This window comes from Plectropomus leopardus, chromosome 15 (genome assembly GCF_026936395.1).
Source record: "Plectropomus leopardus strain MGB_pleo_1.0 chromosome 15, ASM2693639v1, whole genome shotgun sequence".
Taxonomy (NCBI): domain Eukaryota; kingdom Metazoa; phylum Chordata; class Actinopteri; order Perciformes; family Serranidae; genus Plectropomus; species Plectropomus leopardus.
This window is the reverse complement of record NC_142190.1, coordinates 11,523,881-11,549,052: the sequence shown is the minus strand read 5'-3', so window position 1 is coordinate 11,549,052 and position 25,172 is coordinate 11,523,881. Positions and strand designations below refer to the sequence as shown.

Genomic DNA, 25,172 nt, shown 5'->3' with positions numbered 1-25,172 from the left:
GTGGCAATAGTAATGATAGAATTCGATGATCAGTAATCAAGACAGGACAGAGGAAAGATTGGTGTTTGTAAAAGTAAAAATCTCAGTTTCTGCAATGTGTCCTCATCTTCTCTCCTCTGCAGAGAGATTGCGTGTCTTGGCTGCTGCAGAGAAGTCTGTCAAGTTTCACAGAATAAAGCAAGAAAAACCCGGATATCAAGTCATTATCCCATCCCTTCAAAACAAAATATAGTAAAAAGGAGTGTATGCCGCTTCTGACACCAGAAATGTGGAAGCTCTTTACAGGCAATGATGGAAGAAGTAATCACATATTTTATTCAAGCGAAAGTAGCGATGTGGAAAAATACTATTTTACGTTAATACACAACATAATTAAAACAGAGTCTACTAATAAATCAATAATACACAAATAAATAAATCTAGTTGAAATACATTTAAGATATTTATGTCCTAGTTAATTATCAACTATGTTTATTTTAATTTAATGTATTTATTCATTTTTTAAATGCAATTTCTGCATACATTTTAATATTTATTTATCCACAAATGTATTTTGTAGATAATATACATTTATTTATTTATGCATGTATTTCTTTATACGTTTGTTTCCTATTTTAGTTCTGCATTACTAACTCTATTCCTGTGTGGGTTTAAAACATTTATTAAAATGTCTATATTTGACTTTACATTGTTGTAGAGTATGAGTAAAAAGAAGCAAAAAATTGAATTTGCTGCGCATACAATACAAATTGTACAGTATTTTTGTTCATGTACTTCGTGACATTCCTCCACTGCAGTTCACTGTTACCAACATCTGACTATTTACTGCTCCTGCAATTTGATATCCACTATTATGCATTTGTACGACATTTTTTATGCCTTTACTTAAGTATCCAAAAGTCATCAACCGCTCTTATTTTGAAAGTTTCGCCGGAAACGCTCTCCTCTAGTTGTCGCCAGCCCGACGCTCGGTGCTGCAGCCTGTGCGGTCGCAGAGAGGAGGACTAACCGCTCCGGTCTGCACTTCTCCAAATGCCACCGGACACCGACAGCGGCCACGGACCGGACGGACATCAGCGGCGGGACCGCGACGCACGCGACTCACCGGGAACATGGCGGCGGGAACAACAACCTGCTCCGTACCGTGTAGACGATAAATCAGAGAAACGACGCGGTTGGCGGGCTGGCAACGGAGGAGCATCACTCAACACAGGTCAATGAATAGCAGCGTAACACCTTAGATAAGCTAAATTTAGACAGATAAGACAGGCACATATATACAGAACTATACATTGATTTACTAATCCATAAATCGATCGATCTCAGTATGTTCTTGAAATGATCCTGGGTTGACTTGGCATGGTTTCTGATAATGGCCTGCCCTTAATATATACATGCAAATGACCTGGCATCTCATTAACTGCTGTGATTTATTTTTGAAATTATGATGTGTAAAGTGTATTCTGTGCAATACAGTTTCATTCTGTGGTATAAAATATAGATTTTTTTCTAATTTATTTTATAGTATTTTCCTCCAAATCCCTCTTCTTTTACTTTTTAATATTTAATCACAATTTATTTATTTTTACCACCAATAACTATATTAAGAAGACATCCAGTCAATACAGAACACAATAAAAACTCATGTGCTAAGAGAAATAAAAAAGTGCAACAATATGATTTTAGATAAGATGAATTAAGAGGCAGTACAGCAAGGCATGTTTACTGAAGGTAGAATAAAGGGAAACTCAAATTTTGCTGCACAAAAGAAGGATTACAAAAGCTAAAGATCATATTTTTTATTTCTCTGAGTAATGGAAGTTGAATGGTGATAAATAGTGATAAAAAATGTTTTTGGTTAAAGAAAAGTCAAGCTTTGTTGTATGTAATGGACACAGCTTAGAGATGGTGTCATAATGAATTATAATGTTGGGGTTTTTTAGGATTTGCCATTGAGGAGCTAAATAAGCAGATTTATGTGGGTATTAGATTAGGCAAAAGAGTAACGAGATTTGCATTTGAAGCAGTGTTTGGGAACGTTAGTTCTGAGATGTAATAGGTTACAGATTACTAGTTACTCTGTTAAAAATGTCATGTTACATAACTATTTTAATTATTTCATCAAAGTAATGTAACTTATTACATTTGATTACTTGTCTGACAAATGTTTTAAACCAGACATTAAAGCTGAAAAGAACCTAAAAATGTATGTGCATAAATGTTGTGTTTGCTGACCCGTGTAGTCCAAAAATATGTCAAAGGAAGGCATTCCTGTACAACAAAAAGATTTAAAGCAACAGAATGAAAGTTTTATTTGTAATATAAACTTCTAACGGAAACTTTTTTTTTCATACGTCAACCCTTTGTAATCACCAACATATCAGTAACTCTTAAATTACATATTTTTTACAGAATCTCTAACTGACTTTAGTAACATTTATTTTGTGATTTAATTACTTTAACTAGTTGCATGTAACTAGGTACTCCTCAACACTGATTTGAATTGTAGAGATTTTAACTATTGAAATATAAGAGAAGCTACACCTAAAATTCCTAAAAGTATACCCTAAATGTTACAATCTGATCTATGGGGAGCTGAAAATGCAAGCACTTTGTGTTGCAGTTATATTAAGATTTATTTGTTAGAATAATGCATTGTAAGCAGTAAAAGTCTTTCACTGAAAATGTTACTTAAAGTATGCTGGTAAAATTAGAAAAATGTAGCAAATGCAGTTATATTATGCTGTTATAATATTATATATTACATCATTGGATCATTATTACTAATGCATCAATGTAAAAGCAGGATTTTACTTATTGGTTGAAGCAGAGCTCAATTTGAACCATTAACTAATGATTATTTTCATTATGGATTAATCTGCTGGTTATTGTCTCCATTAACTGATTGATTGTTTGGTTTGTAAAAATTCTGAAAAGAAGAGAGAGATGCCTTCACAATAACCCCGAGCCCAAAGTGATACCTTCACAATGTTTGTCCAACCAACAGTCCAAATTCGAAGAACAAGCAAAACCTTTTTTAATTACACATATTCATCATGACCAATTAGATTTCATACAGTCACCCAGGAGGTGTTTGAGTCATCTGCGAGTGACTGTACCAAATTTAAGAGCATTTTTAAGTCTTAAGAAACGTAATAAGTAGCTTTCATTCTCAAGTTTGCACATAGAGGTGACAGATTCTTAAGTTTTAATCTCATGCTGAACGCTTACTGTTTGTATCTCTGTCCACAGAGGCAATGAAGGGAAACCTGAAGGCAGCAGCCTGTTTCTAAGCAACAACAATAGCAACACAGCGTGCCGTTCAACACACACCATGGGCTACAAGGTAACATCACCACTGTGTACTTAAGTAGAAGTACTAATACCACATTGTGAAAATATTCCACCACAAGTGAAAAGCCCTCATTAAAAATCTTAATTACATAAAAGTATGCAAGTATTGAAAAAAAAAAGTTTGTGGAAAAGTAAAAGTGCTCATTGTGCAGTAAAAAGTCAGTGTTTTTACTATCATATATGATCTTTTTGGATTAATTTTACTGCTGCATTAATGTGTACGCTGCCTGCAACTGCTGTTGATGTTTATGCTAAATTTAACATCTTTATATACTGTTGGGTAGTTTAATCTACAGCAAAGCATCATATTCTATAAGATCATCATACTGTACGTGTGTGGCATGGCTGTCCTGTGAGAACCGCGTAACGTTGTCTCACCTTTGAGCCAGCAAACCAGGTAGTCACAGCGCCAAAACTGTGTCTGTATAAAAAAGGACAGCCAGCAGGACTGGACCATGGGCAGGATGGGTGTGACATTTTGATTATGTGTTATGTGCGATACCTGCTGTGGGAGATTTAAAAAGCAGCTAGTAGCAATTATCAGCTAAGTCAAAGAAGAACAGCAGACGTAAATATCCGGAAACTGGGAAAACAATAAGATTTGGGAGCTCCTTACCCTCCAAGCAGATGACGAGACCAGCTGGCATAAAACAGAAAAGGTAAAGGATTGTTATTTGAAATGTCAGTGCCATTGTTATTGTTCATAAAGCACTGCCGCTGGTATCTCAGTGTTACATGTAACACTAGGCCGACACTGTTGTGTTTAACGTTACAGCTTGTTTTGGGTCTGCGATGCCACTATGCTATTTAAAATCAAACACTCGAGGATCATGTCGCCGTTGTTTGGTTCTGTGTTAATATGCAAAGGAGGCATAAAAAAGACACTTAGGAGCAGCTCTTTAGTGTGATCTCTGTGTAAAAAGGGCTATGATGTCAGAAAAACAGCCATGACTTCAGCCATGAGGGTTTTATAAGAGTTTTAGCTTAAGGAGTACAATTTCTCAACCCAAGAGCTATAATATGAAAAGTAACTGAAGCTGTAAGATAAATGTAGTGCAGTAAAAGGTCCAATCTGACAAGTAGTGGAGTGAAAAAATAGTTCCATAATACAGGAATACTCAAGTAAAGTGCAAGTAGTTTGAATTTCTACTCAAGCACAGTACTTGAGTAAATGTACTTAATTTTATTGCACCACTGCTTCAAGCCAGCTGACAGCAAACATCAGTCCAGTCCAGTGTGTGCAATTAAAATTTCACAGTGTCAGTATTTGAAAACTCAGGTGGCTCTCCCCTCACAAATGTGTGTTTTCTGAGAGAAGATGTGCAGATGACTCACAGCTTCAACAGTAGTAACAGCTGCTGTACGTGCCATTATTCATTCACTGCTCTGATACATTTACAGTAGTAGGAGTCGTGCAAATTTAACTGCACTCATCTGCTAAAAGAAATGCTTTGAAACACAGTCAGCATTACATTCGAAACAGGAAGTGCACTGTTAAATGATCCTGGGGCAATGTAGGATTAAGTGTTTATGACCCATATCAGGGATTAAATATATATATCTTGACCTCTGCCACTTAAAGTGTGACCACTTTTTAGTCATGCATGTGGTGTGGCTCCAGGGATTGCAATGTCAATCCAGCACAGATTTACCTCATCATTGAAATTTTCCAGTCTGCTCGACCAGACTGGATTGATTCTCAGTATTTTTTCCTATAACTGTCATAATCTATGATTTGGCAGAAGACAACATAGAGCCGTGCAGCTAGATTTGGTTTTCTGATCGGCCGAAACATAAATGTCACGTTGCACCCGACAGCTACCAACCAATCAACCTCTGTGTGGTTTGATTCAGAGCTTTGCTGCTGCTGACACATACATAACCATCCAACTCCCTCATACTCCGCCAGGCCGGATTAAAAAAAACCACACACACACACACACACACACACACACACACACACACACACACACACACACACACACACACACACACACTCACTCACACACTCACACACTCACACTCCTACCTTTTAATCTTGAGTAGTTTATAGCTCCATAAACCCATGCATAATACACACACACTCACACACACACAGTCACACACAAACACACACACACACACACACACACACACGCACACACACGCACACACCTCTGACTGCCTGTGTGGTTGTGTAGTTATGTGTGTGTGTGTGTGCCTGTCTGTATGTGTCTGTGAAGGGGATTAGGGTGACATCTTTAAGCAGATATCGGGGGACAACACCATCTGTCTGAGGCTGAGAAGCTCTGCAGACTGCAGTGCTGTCGTGATGCAGCTGTTTCATTCAGTCATTCATTCATTCAGGCATCACATCATCTGGCAGCCATGTCGGAGATCCACAGCTGTGTGAGCCTCATTTTTCAGGTGATTCACACCTCAACTGTGCTGATATTGATTCAAAACTGCAGAACTTAAAGCAGCTATAATCAATATTTTTAAAAACCGAACAATGTATGAAAGGATAATGTGTTGGGTGTCTTTGGCAGTGATGAATTTATAGAGAATTATTAGCTGAATCTGAAGATTCATTTGGCTTTAACAGAGCTTTATTGTGAATTTCAGCTCAGTGTTTATCGTTAAAGCCCAAAAATTTACTGCTGTGGTTCACACTCACTGCCCCCAGTGTCATTTTCAGAGATACAGACAGACACAGAGACTAGGTGGTGAACACAGCAGGAGTTGGTGGAGACCAAAAACTGAGCTAAAAGAGTGAATACTGGACTCAGTTGAACGTAACCATAAAGACTCCAGAGTAATGCTCATATTGCTCTGTAACTGCTGGATGTTGAAATAAGCAACTGTTTGCAAACAAGTTCAAAATTAAAATGCTAAAATACTGTTATTTAGTTGAGAGAGGCACCAAAATGTCTGTAACCCTGCGACAGATACTTATCATACAGATAAAACTGGTCTGATCTCCATCAGAAAGAGAGCAAGGGTTGATTTATGCTCAATGTAAGGTACAGACACAGTTGGAGCCTTCTGTCTGTGTTCATTTCTTCCGTATTTTTGCACCTTTTCTGAGGGCTTACAGATATGGATGAAACGTAGCAGTGCCACTGGAGACTGACGGGGCGTTGGGTGTAGTTCAAGCAAGATTTCTTTTTTTTTTTTTAAAGCGTAACACAACAAATTGATAATGCAGTGAAATGAATTCTCTGTCCATATGTATTTAATTGTCTCACAAACCACTGCTTTCGAAAATGCTGCCTCTGTTTCAAGGTACATTATTACAACCTCCTCCACTGTTGCCTCGTTTGTTGTTGTCTGTAACTTTTCACTGTGCACTCTCGTGCCATCTACTGGCTGTATCTGAGCCCACATACAGAACACATGGAAGTATTAGGGCATGACATTTACAATGTTTGAAATGGATGTATCTATTTTTATATGTTAAGAAAGTATAAATGAGCCTTGAAAGTATAGGTATGTGTGTGATAAATTGAATTAATCATTGCTAGTTGTCACTAGAAATAATAGCCGGTTAAAATTATTATCAAGATAATCAGAGCAAAATGGGAGGAGGAAGACTAACCATTAGCTCTGATCATGTTTTACACACACACACGTGCACAAAACACACACGTGTGCCCTTAAGACTTAATGGATGGAACTGCATGCATGTCCACGCGACTGTTAAGTTCAATGCAGAAAGTATGTCAGAGCCTCACACACAGTCACACTGGCTTGATATCTTCAATCTAGGATAAATGAGAGAGGTGCCTTTGGACACACGAGAAATCCTGAGAAGCCTGGGAGTGTGTGTGTGTGTGTGTGTGTGTGTGTGCATGTATATGTGTAAATTTGTGTGTGTACTGACTTCCTTATAATACATCCATGGTGTGCACTCAGGCATGAGAGAGTAACCACATGACTGTGTGTGTTTAAATGGAGATGAGTTGTGATGTTAAATACAAAGTGAATAAATGTTCGTTAGCATTCATTCAGTTAGTTGTTTTAATATCTTGTAGGATACTGTGCAATGTTTTTGTCATAATGTACGGTGCAAAGTGCCACACATTTCAGCACCACTTAAAATACAATTTGAATAATGTCGTTAATAATTTCAAATGACGCTTTTAATATAGGCAATATTTTTTGGGACAATAATTCACCATTTAAATTTCAATTTCAATGTTCAATTTTAAATGTTTTCTGTTTAGGTCCCTATGATCATCCATAAAAGAGGATCCAAACAGCTCCTTCCTTCAGTTGAAGCAAAGTGGAAGCAGCTGTTTCCCCCAAAAGCCTCTTTATTATCTCACTGAGGTCAATCATTGAAATCTTTTCTGTCTTTTTAGTCTCTTTGTTTAATCTCAGCTGGAAGGACAGATGGTTCATTCACAGACTGAACCAGACGTCAGGAGGTTCCATTTCAGTAGCTTGTAAAGAGAAACCCAATGATTTTTTTTTTTGGTTTTGAATTCCTGAAAAGTTCATGCAACACTAACTTTGGGAGCTCTTAAGCTGTCGTGTAAAGACATGAATTTGGATTATTTCGACAAATGATTAATCTAAAGCTGAAGCAATAAATGTCGATTGATCAGTTAATAAACCCTAAAATAACTGGCAACAATTTTGATAAATGTTTAGTTAAAGAGACAGTTATCCACCCTGTGAGTGACAAACTGCAGCGGAGGAAAAGAAGTCATGGAGAGCTCCGCCCGCTGGGCACAAAACGTCGGATAACAAAATGTCGGATCAATGCAATTACTATGCGTTTGTTCCACAGAACAAACATCGGCTGCCCTTTAAATAGCATGAAAATACAGGGCCAGGTTATTGTTGATCAATGGTATGATTGCTTCATGTCGATTGACACACAGAGGGTGTTGGTACTGAAAAAACATGGGCGCTGGCTGTGAAAATGACAACTGCGTGTCATATATCTGACCCTATTCATTTTGCAAAACTAACACTAAAAATCTAAGAAACGTGCAAATATTTTGGTGTATCCCTTGACTGTTATCTCACTCATTGACACCATATTGAGAATCTAACTAAGAAGCTCAATTAGAAACTGTACATTTATTAGACATTAGACTATATCTCAACCCTTCTGTTTCAGACACATATCTACATGACCTCATTCTCTCAACAATATCCTACTGTCTCCCAATTTGGTCCCTTACCACAAAGGAAACCATTGAACCAACAGCAAGACTATATAACAGAGCTCACACGATCCATGGAGAGCTTCCTCCTTGGACTCAACACTGCACTACACTCTCATAGTCTAACGTCCTGACTTTTAGGAACGACACAAATAATCTAGCCATTGACTTTTACTTTCAGATCCAAAACAGCAACTCCAATCCTACACTTCCTACTTCATTCCAAGTCACAACACAAGAAAGCATCACTAGATCAATTTCGCATGCACTTTTCCCCGTAAAGCCTTATAAAAACAGTTATGGATAAAAATCATTGTTTCACACCTTCACTAAAATCTGGAACCAGATCCCAAACTACATTAGAACAATAACTTGTATTACTTTTTTTAAACATACATATTAACTTTTAAATCCTTTGCTGTATAAAAAAAAAAAAAATAATGATTGCCTTTTTAATCTCAGAAATCTTTTTTACTTTTACTATTTATGGATTAATGGATTTCTGAATTAAATTATTTTATTATCCATTAAGATATCAATGAATTAAATGCTTTATTATCAGTCAATATAATGACACTTGTGGTCCTTCATAGTTGTGAAAATGCTCCCTTGCATAATCATGCTAATAATCCATAGACTATCTGTGTGATTACCACTACAGATGAGTGAGAGAATATTTTGTTAGTCATTTGAAAAAAAAACTTTGACATTTACTTCCTTTAAACACAACATAAAACAAACCACATAAAAAACACAGGTTTTCTAACCGAATCTTTGCTGCTAAATACTGTACACAAGTGAGTGAATGAAACAACAAAGGAGAATAAGGACATGGGAGCAGGCCATCACTGCCTGGGGTGATGGGTGAAATCAGGGAGAAAGAGCAGAGAGGAGGAGGAGGAGGAGGAAGATGGCTTGATTCATCAGAGGATGGAAAAACTGGAGGGAAGGCGGGACGAGAGATGCCTGAAGAGAAAGAGCAAAAAAGAGAGAGAAGAAAATGGGGGAAGTCCATTACAGGAGCCAGTGATTGCCCTTTTATTCCACAGTGTTTTTACAGTAATTTGAACTGACTACCAGTCAGATTTAATCGATGTTAACAGCACATCTGCAGACGTAATGATCATATAATAATAATAATAACAGTGATAATAATGAGTGAAGGAGAAGAAAGAGGAAATCAGTGGTTTACGGACAGGTGTTCAATATTAAACACGAGGGTCTAGCAAAAAAAAACCAAAAATAAGACTAAAACAATAATCAAAATTGTTTCATTATATTCATCTGTATCCTTTGAAGGGTGAGAATGAAATCAAGTTAATTTCTTCAATAGATTTTTATCTATCTAGTGCACATTTTCCCCTGATCGTGAGAGATTTGCAAACTGTTGAGAGTTGGGAGGTGAAACACACAGGTGCAGGAGCTCTAAGAACAACTAGAGGTTAGTTATAGTAGCTTGCTGCCATTTGTTTCGAACATCATACTTCTTCCAGGAGTTATAACTCAGTCAAATCAAAATGCACAGACATATAGCAACATGAATCAATGTCCATAAATCAGCACAGAAAAAAGACATCTCTTATGCCTGCAGACCTTGCCTGAGAAACATCACGTTTTAAGGTTTTCTTCATTATCAGCGTAATCCACTGATAGTTGTCTGTACATCCTTAGGCACAGTGCATTCAGGAATACCTAATTCTGCATACTTTTAATTGTGCTATTTTGCCTAAAATAAGTACAAATACAGACAAAAAGTAGACTCAAGTTGTAGCACACAGCAGACCTCACTGACATTATACTTCCTGTTTACATCCCCCAAAGCCTCAATTATCAGTTACCGCAAAAATAAAAGAAACATAATGAATATTAATAATAATGACAAATACAGTAGTATTCATTCAAATATTAACAGCCAATCTCAATGTGATTTGAGATATTTTGCTCTGAAGAAAAAAAAAACCCTAACATACCAACCACCATCATCTTTAGGCCTCACCAACAGTCCAAGATTTTTTTAAAGCCTTGTGGCTGAGCTAGTGCTCAAGAGTGAGGCTCAGTCTCACAAAAAGCTGCAGTGATACAGTGAAATGTAATCACTGAGCAAATATAAATCCCTCCAGGACGGACGGAAGTCTTACATGACTCAGCGTTTTCTACAGCAGGTACTAGAATGTCTCAAAATCAGCTGATGCAAGGTTTCCAAGTGATGAGGCAAAAGAAAATATTTACTTTGTGGTGAAATAACTCTTGGTTTGGCTTCTCATCTGCAACCAACTTGTCTAAAGAGACCCTACGACAAGCTATTTCCCCTGAAAGAACGACTTCCATGGACATAAAAACCATCATAATAACGTGGTGATTCTTGGAGGAGATGCCTCCCAGTGGAGGCATGTTCAACTGGGAGTGAACCCAGCTTGTTCCTGGTCTACTCTGAAGGGATTATTAACACCATATGGCCTGGGAACACCTGAGCGGGGGATGCAGCTATTGGTGGGAGGCTAATTTACTTCACCGACTGCCACCGTGACCTAGATAAGCATCAGAAAATGGATGGAGAAACAACATCAAACCCTGGATCCAGTATTATACAGTACATGTCACCTGGGCACAGTTTTCCCTGCTACTACACAATATGGCCAAATGGACTGGAAGAAGACAGAAATCGATGAAATCTATCGCATACAGCAGACCCTATGGAAAACAAATTTACACATGACTGCACAGCTGGCTGCATGCAGAGAACTTATACAATCAATATGTTCCCGCTGTGTTATTTCTACAGCAGCTGGCTTGCACAAAGCCAGAGCTCAACAACAACACTGCTGCCACATTAAGAACATCACAACAGCCGTAGCATTAGTCTAAATATCTTGTCTTTCTATAAAAAATATGGACTTAACTTTAATATAAACAATCTTGATACTGATCCTAATTTTACAGTTGTCAGTGCTCTTCGGAGGACAGACTGTCATGGTGTGAGTGTACGTTTTTCATTTATTTATTTATACAGGAAAGGATTTAGAAGTAACATCAGGTGTGTTATAGTGAAAACTGGCCTGACTCCAGTTAGACTCCAGTTAAAAACTGGACAAGACAGACAGAGACAAGACAACAACAAAACATAGGCAGCTACATAGACATTACAGAGTAAAGGTCTTTAGTGGCATAAGCAAGACTGTGTGAGATTTGAATCAGTGGTTGCAAGTATGTCCTATCAAACAGTGTGTATATTTATGCATAAAATGAGTTATAGACATTATTGGTCTAAGGTACTATGAGATCTTCTTCCAGATTTTAGCGTAGGTGCAAAAAATGATGTCTGACAATAACTGATTTCATAAGGCGGTACAGGAAAAATGAGTCTTGTCTTGTGTTGTGACTTGGAAGTGAAGCAGGAAGTTTAAGATTGGAGTTGTTCTGGATCTGAAAGTAAAATTCAATGGCTGGATTATTTGTGTAATTCTGAAAAGTTAGACTGTGAGAGTGCAGTGGTGAGTCCAAAGAAGAAGTTTTTCATGGATCTTGTAAGATCTGTAATAGTCTAGCTGTTGGTTCAATGGTTTCCTTTGTGGCGAGGGACCAAAATGGGAGACAGTAGGATACTGTTGAGAGAATGACTGCATGTAGATATGCTGTATGTCTGAAACAGAGGGGTTCTGATCTTATTATAGACAGACAATTTCTGATGGATCGTCTTAGTAAAGCGCACAATGGGGTGTCAATAATTTGGATGACAGTTGAGGGATACACCAAGATATGTATATGTATGATTGTACGTTTCTGTGATGTTTAGAGTTTGTTTTGCAAAATGAATAGGGTCACACATATAGATTTTTTTAGAGGAATAACCAGTCATGTTAGTGGTTAACCATCTGAGAACTGTTAAGACTGATAAGAGGACAGCACTGTTTGTTTGGTCAGCAGGATCTGATGATTCATTGTATCAAAGGCTTTGTCAAAATCAATAAACATGGTTCATATATATACTATGTTTGAAATGATATGAATGATAACCCAATAAATAAATAATGCAATATCACCATTATTTTGAATTAAAGTCAATAATTTTTCCATTATTTTACATTAAAATGAGAAATAAAAGGAATAATTTTCAAAAATAGTTTCAAATGATTATGTGAATCAATAATTGATTAATAAATGTATTGATTAATAGCTCAATAATAGGTCACATTAAAACGCAGCACACGTGAAGAAGGCTTCCAGCGAAGACTGAATTGCAAATAATAATTTTTACCTTAGTAAAATGTGCAAATATAGTTGGTTGGATTTATTTTTTTGTTTCCAGGAATTATTCTCCTTATTTGTTGGGAGTTGTGTAAATGTCAGCCACAAACTCCCTAAATGCTGAGGAAAGGAGCTTCAGTGCTTCCTCTTCTGTCTCATGCAGTCTGTCTTTTATGAGGGGAAAGGAGATCCTGTTGACCCACTTGCTCAGGCAAAAAAAAAAAAAAAAAAACCTCACAGCGCAGATAAGTGCTGCCATCAAGTGATTTCAAAGACCACATCAGTCAAGATTTAATTTACCCTCACAGTAAAGAGAAATACAAATTAATATATGCATTCTTTGGGGCACAAAACTGTGAAAACACCTTTTAAAATCGATATTTTGAACTTGTTTGCAAACATTTGCTTATTTCCACACAGAGCAGTATTCATTCGCAGTGGTTTTTTTGTGTCCAACTGATAAATCTAAGTCCAATATTCTGTCTCTTTAAACTTCATCATTAGTCCTCACCTCATGAAGGAAGCATCTGTCCCTTCAGCTGCTAAATGCTTCACTGTGTTCATCAGCTAGTCTCTAACTGTGTCTGTCAGCTGTTTTCAGATGAGCAGTGTTTTCTAAAAAATGGGCCTGTCATTTTCTTTTTCTCCAAAATTCAATGTTTTGAACGTGATACAAAAAAAGCATGCAATTCAAAAAACTGGAACACCAACAAACACCACTAAAGAAATGTGTGGAAACAGTTTGCATTTTTAGATAACAAACTTGTATAAAAAACGTCTTTAAAAACATTTAAATTAATTAAAACAAATTACACATTAGTTCTTATTTGCTCAAACTTGATTTTTTGAAAAAATTGAAAAAACTCAACTACTTAAATTGATACTTGAAACACAGTAGGCTGTTTTATTAGCTTAGCCCAGCTGTTGCAAACGGTTGCCATCCTGATTTAAAGTGTTGGATACATTTTAAAAGTTCAGACAGACTTACCAGACAGTAAACTGTAAATGTCCTCTGCAGATCCCTGGGGCGGCGATGGACCGAGTCAGCCTGCTGTGGCGTCTGAGGCGTCGGGCTCGCCGTGGAGTTCTCTGCATGGCCTTCTTCTGCATCTCCATGGCCCTGCTCTACGCCATCTGTGCTGAAAACAGCGTGCCCGTCACTGACGCCATCTTTGGTGTCCAGGCTCGGACACGGGCTCAGCCTCGTGCACACTCTGTCATCAAGGTCTGCTGCCATATTTCATTGTCACCTAACACAAAGCCACACCCATTTTTTAAGTTAGAAAAGTCAATAAAATGCTCTTACCTCTGTTGTTCTGATCATTTTAGTCCCATGAGGAGTGATTTCCTTACCTGAGATGCTTGATGACTATAGAGTAGTGCAGGAAGGAGTCCTAAAACCGAGAAATTAGTTAGAATGTAGCAGTTTTTTTTTCAATTTTTATTTTTTTCTGGAATTTTGGTTTGATGCCTGAAAATAGGTCTATGTTTAACGCAAGCTTAAGATACTTTCATGTTTTGCTCTACGTGTCTTAAAAAGCTGCTAGCTAAATGAGACTTAAGAACATCAGAACAGAATATGATTTTATGACATTGAAGCCGTGCAGTCATAGTGTAGTTCATTTATAGCCGAACACGAGGCTAACACTCTAAATTCTGGTGATTGCATTTACACTTCAAATATCATAAAAGTGACCATGGATGTTTGACCTACTTGACTTGACATCGGCGTCCCTCTATCTCCCACAGGTGCTGCGAGGCGGAGCCAAGCCCATGTACATCGACCCTCAGAAGCTCCCAGGTGTTGTCCCAGGTGACCCTCACCGTCCAATCCCTGTCCTCTCCTCCCCAAACCACACCCATGAAGCCGAGGAAGGGCTGTCAAAGCGGAAGCCGAGAGAGCGGGAGACCGCTGGGTTTTTCTCTCGTCTGCTGCCGCGCCCCTTCACGCGTGCCCTGGAGACCCTGTTTGGAGGCCGCCGCAGAGGGGAGCTGAGTGGCAGAGTGGGGGATGCTGAGTTCTTCGGACCTCACGGGCTTTTGGGAGAGGTGTGGGATGACGAGATGTCCAGTAACATGCTGGGAAGCAGACTGAGGAAGGTGGTGCAGAATTACCAGGTAACTTTAGTATTCGGTGGAGAAAAATTGAACTTTTTGTAATAAATAGTTGATTTAAATCACAAAATGTAACTGTACTCTAAATATTTTAACTATACTGGCATAATTCTTACCTTGATTTTTCTGTCAGGCAATGAATAAGTACGGAGTCGAGTTCTCCGGCCCTGGCGGAGTGTCTAGCAGGCCTAAGTTGAGTGGTCCTGAGCTTCTCTGCCAGATGAAGGAGAAGGTAGAGGTCACAACTTTGACGTCTGACCTCCAGCCCTTCTCGTCGGTGCCCTGGGCCGCACAACTGCCACCAAACCAGCTGACCTCTGACCTGGGGCCGTACAGGAGTTGTGCTGTGGTGTCATCAGCAGGGTCCCTCCGCAACTCTGGACTTGGCAAAGAGATAGGTGAGATATTTTTAGCATAATCATGTTTTAAGAATGAATGAATGGTTTCTGCAGATATTTTTAAAAACCTTTGATAAGAAAAACAAACATTTGGACATCTTTACATTCACGTTCTCTTTCACTTTTGTGTTAGTTATTTACAGAGGTAAAAACAGACATGTGTTGCATCAATAACATTTAATTTCTCCTAAAAATATTATTACTATTACTAAACCACAGACTCTCATGATGCTGTGCTGCGCTTCAACGCCGCGCCGACCACTGGCTATGAGAAGGATGTCGGTTCAAAAACTACTATCCGCCTCATCAATTCACAGGTAAACACACTGACTTGCTAAAGGATATTTACGGCAACTGACACAGATAGTCCTCATGTGTTTGTATAGCACTCAGAATTAAATATAAAAAGTTAAGACAAAGAAGGGAAGCTGTACCTAAAGATGAATGCTTTTTTTCCCCAAACTTATTTTGACGAGATCCTTATGTGGTTTACGTGAATATTTATGATGGATAAAATGTCAGATTTCAGAAAGAGGTAAACTTAGCACAAGTCTTCAGTTTTTTTCTTATCTTGGGTTTTACATTTACTACAAGTTTAAGAATAAATTTTCAAATAATTGCAAGTACAGGTAATGACCATAGCATGACCTTAACCTTTAAGTATGCCAAATAAGCTATTCGCAGTTCCTATTTTCAATGTTTGATTCTCAGGCAGATTCTGCGGTTTTCTCTAAGCTTGAACATTTCCAATTTTGAGGATGAGAAACTTCAGTTCTATTTTGGTTAAATAATAACAGATGTAATCTCACATATGTACTCAAGCTGCCCTTGAAAGCACTTTGATGGAGCAGAGATAATGTATCTCAGTTTCCATTCAGCCAAAGACTGTTTGTAAATGGTTTGACCGACTTACAGGATGAGAGGTTTTGAATCAAACAAGTTTGTACTCCAGGAGCTCTTCAGTGGGTTTATTAAAGACTGTTTATTAGAATTAAGACATTTTTAATGAAATAAATAGTCAGCCTATGCTGTAGCTATAGATATATTGCATTTGTATTTAAATTAATGTGCGCCTGTGCTATAGGTGATGGCATCTGATGACCATCGCTTTCTGTCGAGCTCTCTGTACAGCTCGGGTGCTCTGGTGGCCTGGGACCCCGCCCCCTTCTCTGCTGACCTCACTCAGGTATGGTCCAAAGGCCTGGTCACATGTAATGCTGCATTCACACAGTGTCAGCAGAATGAAAACACAAAAGCATCCTTAACCCTTAGAAAAAGCCATTTTTGACTTCAATAGATTAAATTTTGCCCCATGTCTGCCCCTTCAACTTTGGGAGGCTGCTCACAGTTTGAACTTTCTCAGAGAGAAGAAGAACATCTGATCATTAACTTCAGCTGTGTACAGACACAGGAATGTAAACCCATAGTACTAAACAATGATTTAAAGAAGTCTCAGTTGTACTCTGTGACCCCCCCTACAGTGGTACAACAGGACGGACTATCCCATCTTCACCCAGTACCAGAGATACAGGAGGGTTCATCCTATGCAGCCCTTCTACATCCTGCATCCTCGCTTTGAGTGGCAGGTCTGGCAACGAATACAAGACAACATGGCCGAGCCCATCCAGAAGAACCCGCCTTCCTCTGGCCTGCTCGGTATTTGAAAAGTCAACATTCTCATTAAAGCATTTCTTTTGACTGGTTAAAGTGATGGTCTGCACCAGCTGAAAATGAGAAGCTACTACTTGAATGTTTTGCACTCTGCTTTTTGGCAATGAGAGGAGAGAGAATACAGATTTGTTACCATCTTAGTCAAGCGAGTCTGTGTATTGCCAACATGAACAGAAAGTAGAGTATGGTAGAGAAGAAGAAATGCAGTAGAGAACAGTAAAAAAAAAAGGCAGATGAATATGATGAAGATACACAGTAGTGCACAGTAAATAAAAGGCACAAGAAAACAGTTAGGATGCACAGTAGGCTATGGTAAAAGAAACACAGTGCAGAGAAGTAATTAAACATAGTGGAGTAGTTAAATAAATGCAGTAAAGTATAGTAAAGACACACAGTAGAGTATGGTAAAGAAACTCAATAGAAAACGGTCGAGAAACTCATGGAGTACTGTAAAGAAACACAGCAGAGTACAGTTAAGAAATGAAGTAGAGCACTTTAGAGAAGCCCAGTAGACTACGGTAAAGAAACAGTCAAGTATGGTAAAGAAAAGCTATACAATATGGTAAAGAAATGCAGTCAATAAAAGCAATAGAGTACTGTAGAGTACTGTAAGAAACTCAGAAGAGTATGGTAAAGAAATGCAGTTGAGTACAAGAAAGAAACACCATAGAGTTCAGTAAAAGAATGCTGTCACGTACAATAAAGAATACCGCCAGATACTTAAAACAGTTCCTCTGTAAAAGAAATGTGATCAAATGTTCTCTACTTTCTATGCCCCCCAGGCACTGTCCTGATGATGTCGCTGTGCGAGTTGGTGCACGTTTACGAGTTCCTGCCATCCCGCAGGAAGACGGAGCTTTGCCATTACTACCAGCGCTTCTATGATGCCGCCTGCACACTTGGCGCCTACCACCCTCTGCTGTACGAGAAGAACCTGGTCAAGCGGATGAACCAGGGGTCTGACCGAGACATCTACTCCCATGGGCGCGTCAAGCTGCCTGGGTTCAGAAAGCTGAACTGCACCCAGGCTGCTGGAGGTTTACCCAACCATTGACTGGGAAATACAGGAATAGTGAAGCACACAAACACACACACACACACACACACACACACACACACACACGCACACACACACACACAATGAGCATGAAGACACGTTAACATGAGGACAGACGCATGAACACTTCATTCTCACTGCCAGAACAAAAGGAACGCTGTGCCACTCACTATAAATACTACATGCTGTTGCTATAGGCTGTAAACAACTCACGTACAAACACACACACACACACACACACATTCACACACACACAAACTGGCGTCAACTGATAGATGTGCCTGCTGTTCACACATAATCTTATGAGGATGTTCCACTGATACTGTTCATCTCTGAAATCAATCTTTAAAGGACCATGCCACTGTTTTTAAGGTTTACGGCAGTTACTTTAATGTATACTTTTAAGAGAAATTAATTAGCCAAGTCTTTTACAAAGCATGCTACCAGGTTTTAGATACAGTATCTTTCAAACAAAAATCAGCTCCTGCCCACCGTCAACACTTACTGGCAAATTTATGGAAGAGGTAAAATAAATATATACAATGGGGCGTGAAAAAATAAACTACAATGTAGCCTTAAGTACTTAAAGTTGATTAAATATGAATGACCAAAATCAAGAAAGAAAGACTTGAAACTTGATTAAGAAACATTATCTGTCACAGTAAACAAAGGATGTAATTGCATTGCCATTTAAGTACAAGTCTATTGTTATTCTACAAATCCCATAAGAAGACCAGAAACAGAAGAAATAATAAGAAGAAATAATATATTATGATGAATCCACCTCTGAGTATTTAACCTGAGCTTTTTCTGTGGTAAACTCTTGCATCCATAAATGTTCATGAATATACTTTTAGTCTCTTATTGCACCTTAGCAGTGACAAAATAAACAAAAATGATGATCTCTAAAAGGCTCATTATGCTCAACATAAGATATACGGAGCCTTCTGTGTATGTTCTGCACCCAGTATGTCCGTATTCTGTGTTTTCCGATGGCTTACGGACATGCACTAAACGGAGCAGTATCACCAGAAATTGAGATACTACAGTAGCCAAAGAACACTTTTAAAAAACATGGCATAATCGAACAAATCTAAAATTTAGTGAATAGAATTCTCAGTCCAAATGTCGTGATGTATTAAATGGCCTTGCAGACCACTGCTGTCTACAACTTGTTATTGTTACGACCTCCTCCACAGTTTGTTGAGGAGTGAAACTTTTGACTCTGCCCTCTAGTGCCATATTGGATGTGTAGTATATGCCAACATAAATGATGCATGGAAGTATGAGAGCAGTGCAGTTTACAATATTAAAAACGAACGACATCTATTTTTGTACGTAAACAGATTACTAATGAGCATTACGCTTTCACACTTTCATGTATATCAATCAAGTCTGAAGTCTAAATGCAAACAGCAGGCACTGGAAACTGCACATCAGTAATATGACACACACAATTTTGTGTTTTATGGGACTGAAACATGTCAAATTAGTGGTATGGTCCTTTAATCTAAATCTAATCATGAAACAAACCAAGTTCGTAAACCGAGCCCCCAGAGAAGTGGGTCTGTAGCCAAATAAACCTCATTCCTCATCACACATTACAAAACAACTACCACGCACACCTGTACAGAGAGGGCCTTTACATTTTGTGTATATACTGTAAGATATTACACTGTGAGGCGCTACGCTCACTCTTTCACTCCCATCTTGATTTTTACTTTGAAACCAAATCACAAATGTTACTTTCCTTTTGATTGTTGTTTCACATTGAGCTCGACTGTCCTAAAAGGAGCTGCCTGTGGAGTAGTTTTTTCTTTGTTTTGTGGTAGTGCCTAGATCAGTTTCTGGATCAGTTTTTCACTGCCGATAATGCTTCCCTAACATCCGATCATACTGAGGACCAATCTGATTCACTGCTGTTACTCAGCTCACTTTAAATTAGTCTTGCGAGTTCATAAAGACGTACAATCAAATGGCACATATATGCATGAATAAGACAGAAAATGCTGCGGTTTTGCTTTGGTTTCAGACAAGTTTCTTGTGGCTTGGATTTTAGTTTGGGGATTTTTTTTTACAGCTCTATTTTCAGAGCTCGATAAACACTTGGCTAGAAGTCAGCAGTTTCCTCCAAATGTGATTGCATTTGTTCTCAGACTTTACTTACTGTGGTGAGTAGTCTCCACAACTCCACGCCACACAAAGGAGCCTGTGAGTCACAGTTAAAGTACGCCCACATTAAGCTGGTTAAATTTAAAAATGCGTCTCCTCCTCTCCTCTCTCCAAAAATGTTTTCAAGAGTGGATAAATCTTACAACTTCAGCTTGCTGTTCGTTTGTAACTAAACTATCTGCAGGTCTTGAAAAGTCTTAAGAAGCATGTATTTCCGTTTCTTTCCTTTAAAAATATTTAAAAGTCTTGAGTTTTCCAGATTTGTTTTAAGTTTTCCAAAATAAAGGAGGACAAAGAAGAGATGTAGCCATTTTGTTAAGGTTTTTGAGTGTGGACAAAAGATCTTTAAGAAAGTGATCTTGAAACACAAATGTGGACAAAAAATGAGTTATTGTGGACATAGTCTGACAACAAAAAACTCAACATAAGAAGTAAACATCCTCAAAATACAGTGAAAACATGGAGGTTGCAATCTGTCGGCTGGGTGATTAGCTCAAATTAGCGCTTAAATGAGATACAGTTTATGAATTAGACAGCTTTGTAGTTGTCTGTGTATATTTCCCTCTGCTTCTGGTCTTTTTTTCCTAAACTAAGACGCACAGACTCTTTTCTGGATCCACAGAAGAAACTGATCTCTCATCTGACTGTGGAGTATGAAAAAAAAACAAGGAAATTTCACTAAAGAATGATTAACTGCACCTTTAAGAAACCTGTGGAGTGAGTCAAGTGGTCAGAGAGCTGATGTATGTCTACACACAACACACACATACCTGCACACACATGTCACTGGATCTACTTATTGAGGAAAATACTGCCTGCAGATGACTTAACTCCAATTAACTTAACAATAATCCAACAATACAGAAAAAACCTACAAGTTAAACAGACTAACTGTTTTGTACCAACATAGTCAACCATGTAACAACCTGTTTCAAATAGCCTTTTTATAATTCTTATAAAGTGTATATATTACAGCAGTAATACCCAGGAGGACGATCTATAATGTGATTCTGTGACTCAGCCATGTGCAGCACAACTAGAGTTTTATTTTTACAAATATTCATCTGCATAAACTTGGTAAGGTAGCTTCTATCTAACATAGTAGATAAGCTCCCTTGCAGTCTCTGGTGAGACCTTAAAGGGAAAGTTCATCCCAAATACATAAATGCTACACGCTATAGAGATGTCTGCCTTCTCTCCAAAATTAGGGAACTATATGGCATTTGGCTTTTGGTGCTCAAAGCATCACAAAATACATTTGAATAACTCAACTTTCCAGAAATCATGACCCGATTACTCAAGACAATCCACAGACCTTATTGTGAATAGTTTCATGTAGGAACTATTTTCTTTCTACCAAACTACACCCACCAACCATATCACTGCTCAGAGGGAAGCATGTATCTACTGTGATTTTGAGGTGAACTGTCCCTTTAAAAGAATGCTAGTAGTTCTTTTGCTATGTGTTTATTTTGTTGTTGTTTTTTGCTGAAAAATATGTATTACAAAATGAATATACCATACCTGTCACATTTACATACATTGTCGCCCATCGGTGTTTGAGGTCTATATGAATTGTTAAATCATTTGCTGAGCATTAGACAAGAAGTTTGCTGACCACTTAAGTGTTTGTATGCTAAATGTGTAGCAGGAGCCATGGAGAGAATTAGCTTAGCTTAGCTTAGCATAAAGACTGGAAACATGAGCAAACAGCTACCCTGGCTCTGTCCAAAGGTAAAAGAAATACCTTGTTACATACATACCTTGTTTATTTAGTATATATATTAACCAAAATGCAAAAATGACAAATTATGGTTTTATGGAGAATTATATGCTGGACTGTAGCATGTTTCCAGTCTTTATGCAAAATTTAACTAATCTGACAACAGGCTCTAAAAGAGAGTTGTATCAGTCTTCTCATCTAAGTCTCGTCAAGTAAGCAAATTATCATACTTCCCAAAATGGCAATTTCTTTAGGAGCCAAACTGATTGGACCTCATATGACTCTAACCCAACCTGAATTAATAATATACGCTATGTTTTGGTTATTTCTTTCTTAAAGACGAGGTTTGTGCAAGCACTGTTAGCACGAAACAAAACTGGCTGATAATAGCCAGTAAGACTTCTTCATGGGTTGTGTGAGTAGTTCAATAACGGAACTGAAATCGCATCCATCTGTCAACATTATGACACCTTGGCGTCTCATCTTGCAGCTCAAATTTTCCAAAACTGTGTCTGAAAAATGTTCCAGGAACTAAATCTCTAGTCTGCTCACACGTCTGTATCACTGTTGTACTTTTAGTGTTATCACAGTAAAGAACAGCCTCGTGGGTATTATGTCTTTTATTCTATTACTACGACGCATGTGTACCATCTGTAAAAAGTTTTCTCCAGAGCAGCGTAGCAACAAAGGAAACACTCTACATCTCTGATGGACGGAGAGATGATTTGCATGCATGAATTCTGCATTTACTGCATTACTTTTCTTCACTAAATGTGAAATAAAACATGCATATTGTTATTAGCACATCACATGAGCCAGCTCATTAGCATGCAAAGATAATGAGCCTGAATTAGACAGGTTGGGTCCTTGGAGGATGGATATTATGTGTCTAGAATTTTTAGATTTTATAGAAAAGAGAACCGCAATATAAGATGCCACTGATTTTGAGAATACCACCCTCCTCCAGCAGCTGTTTTTACCTTACAGAGCCACAAGCTGGGCTACAGACCCAGTCATTGTCAGGCATAATTCCCAGAAATATATATTGTCTAATATTCAATAGGGCCAAAGTTTCACCTCAGTATGAACTAAGAGCCTGAGCAAGAAACTCCAAGGAACAAAGTGGGCCGGCTATTCTTTTTCTTATCATTTTGTTTTCATGTTTTTACCAGGACTTTATTGTATATTTAGGAGGCAAATACTTGATGTCATTGCTTTCAGACAAAACACAGAGAACATTTTCTCCCTATGCAGTTGCACGCTTGTCTCAACTCCTGCTCATTTAATTTGTGAAACGTTTTGACATTTTTATTTTAGCTTAAAGATTTTCATCTCTTTTGCCTTCAACCTTGTGCTTTCTCTGAATGGGTTGCATGTTAAGCTGTTAACTGTGGTGATTGATTGTATTTACTATTTTTCTCCTCTGGTACTGAGCTCACACTCTTGCTGTGAAAGCAAAAATGCAATTAAGAAAAAATGCTTCCATGTTCACCAGAAACATGCAACGAAGCATACAACATTAAACTTTCATAAGCATTTCATAATAATGGAAAACTCCCTTTTTCCTTTTACTTGTGTTTTAACCAGTTTCTGTTTGAGTTCAGCTTTTAATTAAATTCAATAAACCTTAAATAACTTAAGTGTGATTGCCATATGTATAAATTGCTTGTTCCCAGGTGAAAAACTAGTCCAAATTATTAACATTTTATCAACCAAATTATCCACCACTTTGGGTCCAAACTAAAATATCTCAACATTCATAGGATGGATTATCATGAAATTTTGTCAAGAGATGAATCTCTAACTTTGGTGATTCTGACTTTATCTCTCGTGCAACCATGAGGTTGACATATGTTGTTTTGAGTTCAGCAACTATTGGATGGATTGTGATGAAATTTGGATCAATCCTTTGCTCCAATGCAATAATGACATTCCCATCAGCTTCAGCTGTACTTTGGATCTACCAATAGTTGTTCTCATGTTAATATGTTAATTTATGATGGTGATCATGCAACCTGCTATATATCAGCATGTTACCATCGTGGATATTTATTTAGCACAAAGCACCACTGTGCCTAAGTGCACCCTCACAGAGAAACTAGAATGCTGCAAAGCCTCTTTAACCTTGTTTTCTGGTGAATTATTGGATACTTCACTTCCTCAGGTCTCTAAAACGTGTTTAGATAAAACAATCTGAGAAGGAAAAATCACTCTTTGGTTGCACACAAATCATTTTGGCCAGTTTAAGAGATCACCATCGATTTAAAATCTCCACTGCTTGAATATTACATTTCACATTCACACAGGCTATAAAATGCACTTCACTCTGCTTCTCTGGTTTCGTAACACTATATTTTTAACCCTGGGCACATTTGACACTGCCTCCAAAATCAGTGCTGTACATGTTTAAGTAAAGCTTCAATTGGATGACTAATAATATTAATATTTATTTTAATTATCATTAATATTATTATCATTAGAGTTTTATTTTGAGGATTCCTAATTTTGTTACAAATGCTGTCAGTGAACTGTTTTCAAGATGCTTTGTTAATGACTTTATGTTTCAGGTGTCACGTCAGCCCTTTTGTCTGTGTGTGAGCAGGAGGTTGTGATAATCATGTCCAGATGTTGAGATGAAGAAAATCTATGTATTTAAAACTGTAAAACTGAGGCCATCAGTCAATAAAGAACTGAACAAAAAGGCTGGAAATCATCCTTAAAGACTGTGGAAATTATGTATGAAGAAACTAAGGAAGATTTAAAAGGCCCACATATAGCACTATATGTATTTCAGTTTTATCTGAGTTTTAACTGTGTCTACACTAAATGAAAAACATTTTTTTTTAATCTTCCATATACCTCAGACTGAAGACAAAGGAGTACGCCCTCTGCTGGTCAAACTGTTAGTTGCTAATAGTGTGGAGGACGAAAAACTGATTCATTATTTAACAAGAAAAAAATGCTAAAATAATAATAAAATAATAACATAGTTGAATTACTTAACAAAATACATATATAGCCCAACATAGATGTTGAAAAAGGTATCTGACATAGATAAATATGTATAGGATGATTAATACATAAGTATAAAAATAAATGATTAGATGCAGAAATTAATAAATAAATGTTGGTAATTAATTTGGACATTAACAGATATGCTGCCTTCTTCAATATTTCTGTACAGTAAACTGTTTATAACGTGTCTGCTTTTATTCATTTATTTACACCTGTATTTCTGTGTCTGTATGTATACTGGATAGACATTCAGAAAATAAATACGT

At 37.7% G+C, this 25,172-nt stretch overlaps 1 protein-coding gene and 1 long non-coding RNA gene across 2 annotated transcripts; one reads left to right on the top strand and one right to left on the bottom strand.

Moving 5' to 3' along the window:
• The first annotated feature begins 950 nt into the window (after positions 1–950).
• Positions 951–24,592, top strand: st6gal1 (ST6 beta-galactosamide alpha-2,6-sialyltranferase 1). The gene is made up of 9 exons (XM_042481527.2): positions 951–1,213; positions 3,253–3,346; positions 13,774–13,980; positions 14,505–14,873; positions 15,004–15,268; positions 15,488–15,585; positions 16,353–16,454; positions 16,750–16,924; positions 17,722–24,592. Exons 2-9 carry the CDS (start codon positions 3,335–3,337, stop codon positions 17,991–17,993), a joined length of 1,500 nt encoding a protein of 499 aa, XP_042337461.1. The 5' UTR covers positions 951–1,213; positions 3,253–3,334; the 3' UTR covers positions 17,994–24,592.
• On the bottom strand, positions 13,879–14,607 carry LOC148187242 (uncharacterized). The gene is made up of 3 exons (XR_015778944.1): positions 14,470–14,607; positions 14,109–14,149; positions 13,879–14,005 (listed from the first exon to the last, which is right to left on the bottom strand). It is a non-coding gene; the product is annotated as an uncharacterized LOC148187242 (long non-coding RNA).
• Positions 24,593–25,172: the final 580 nt, after the last annotated feature.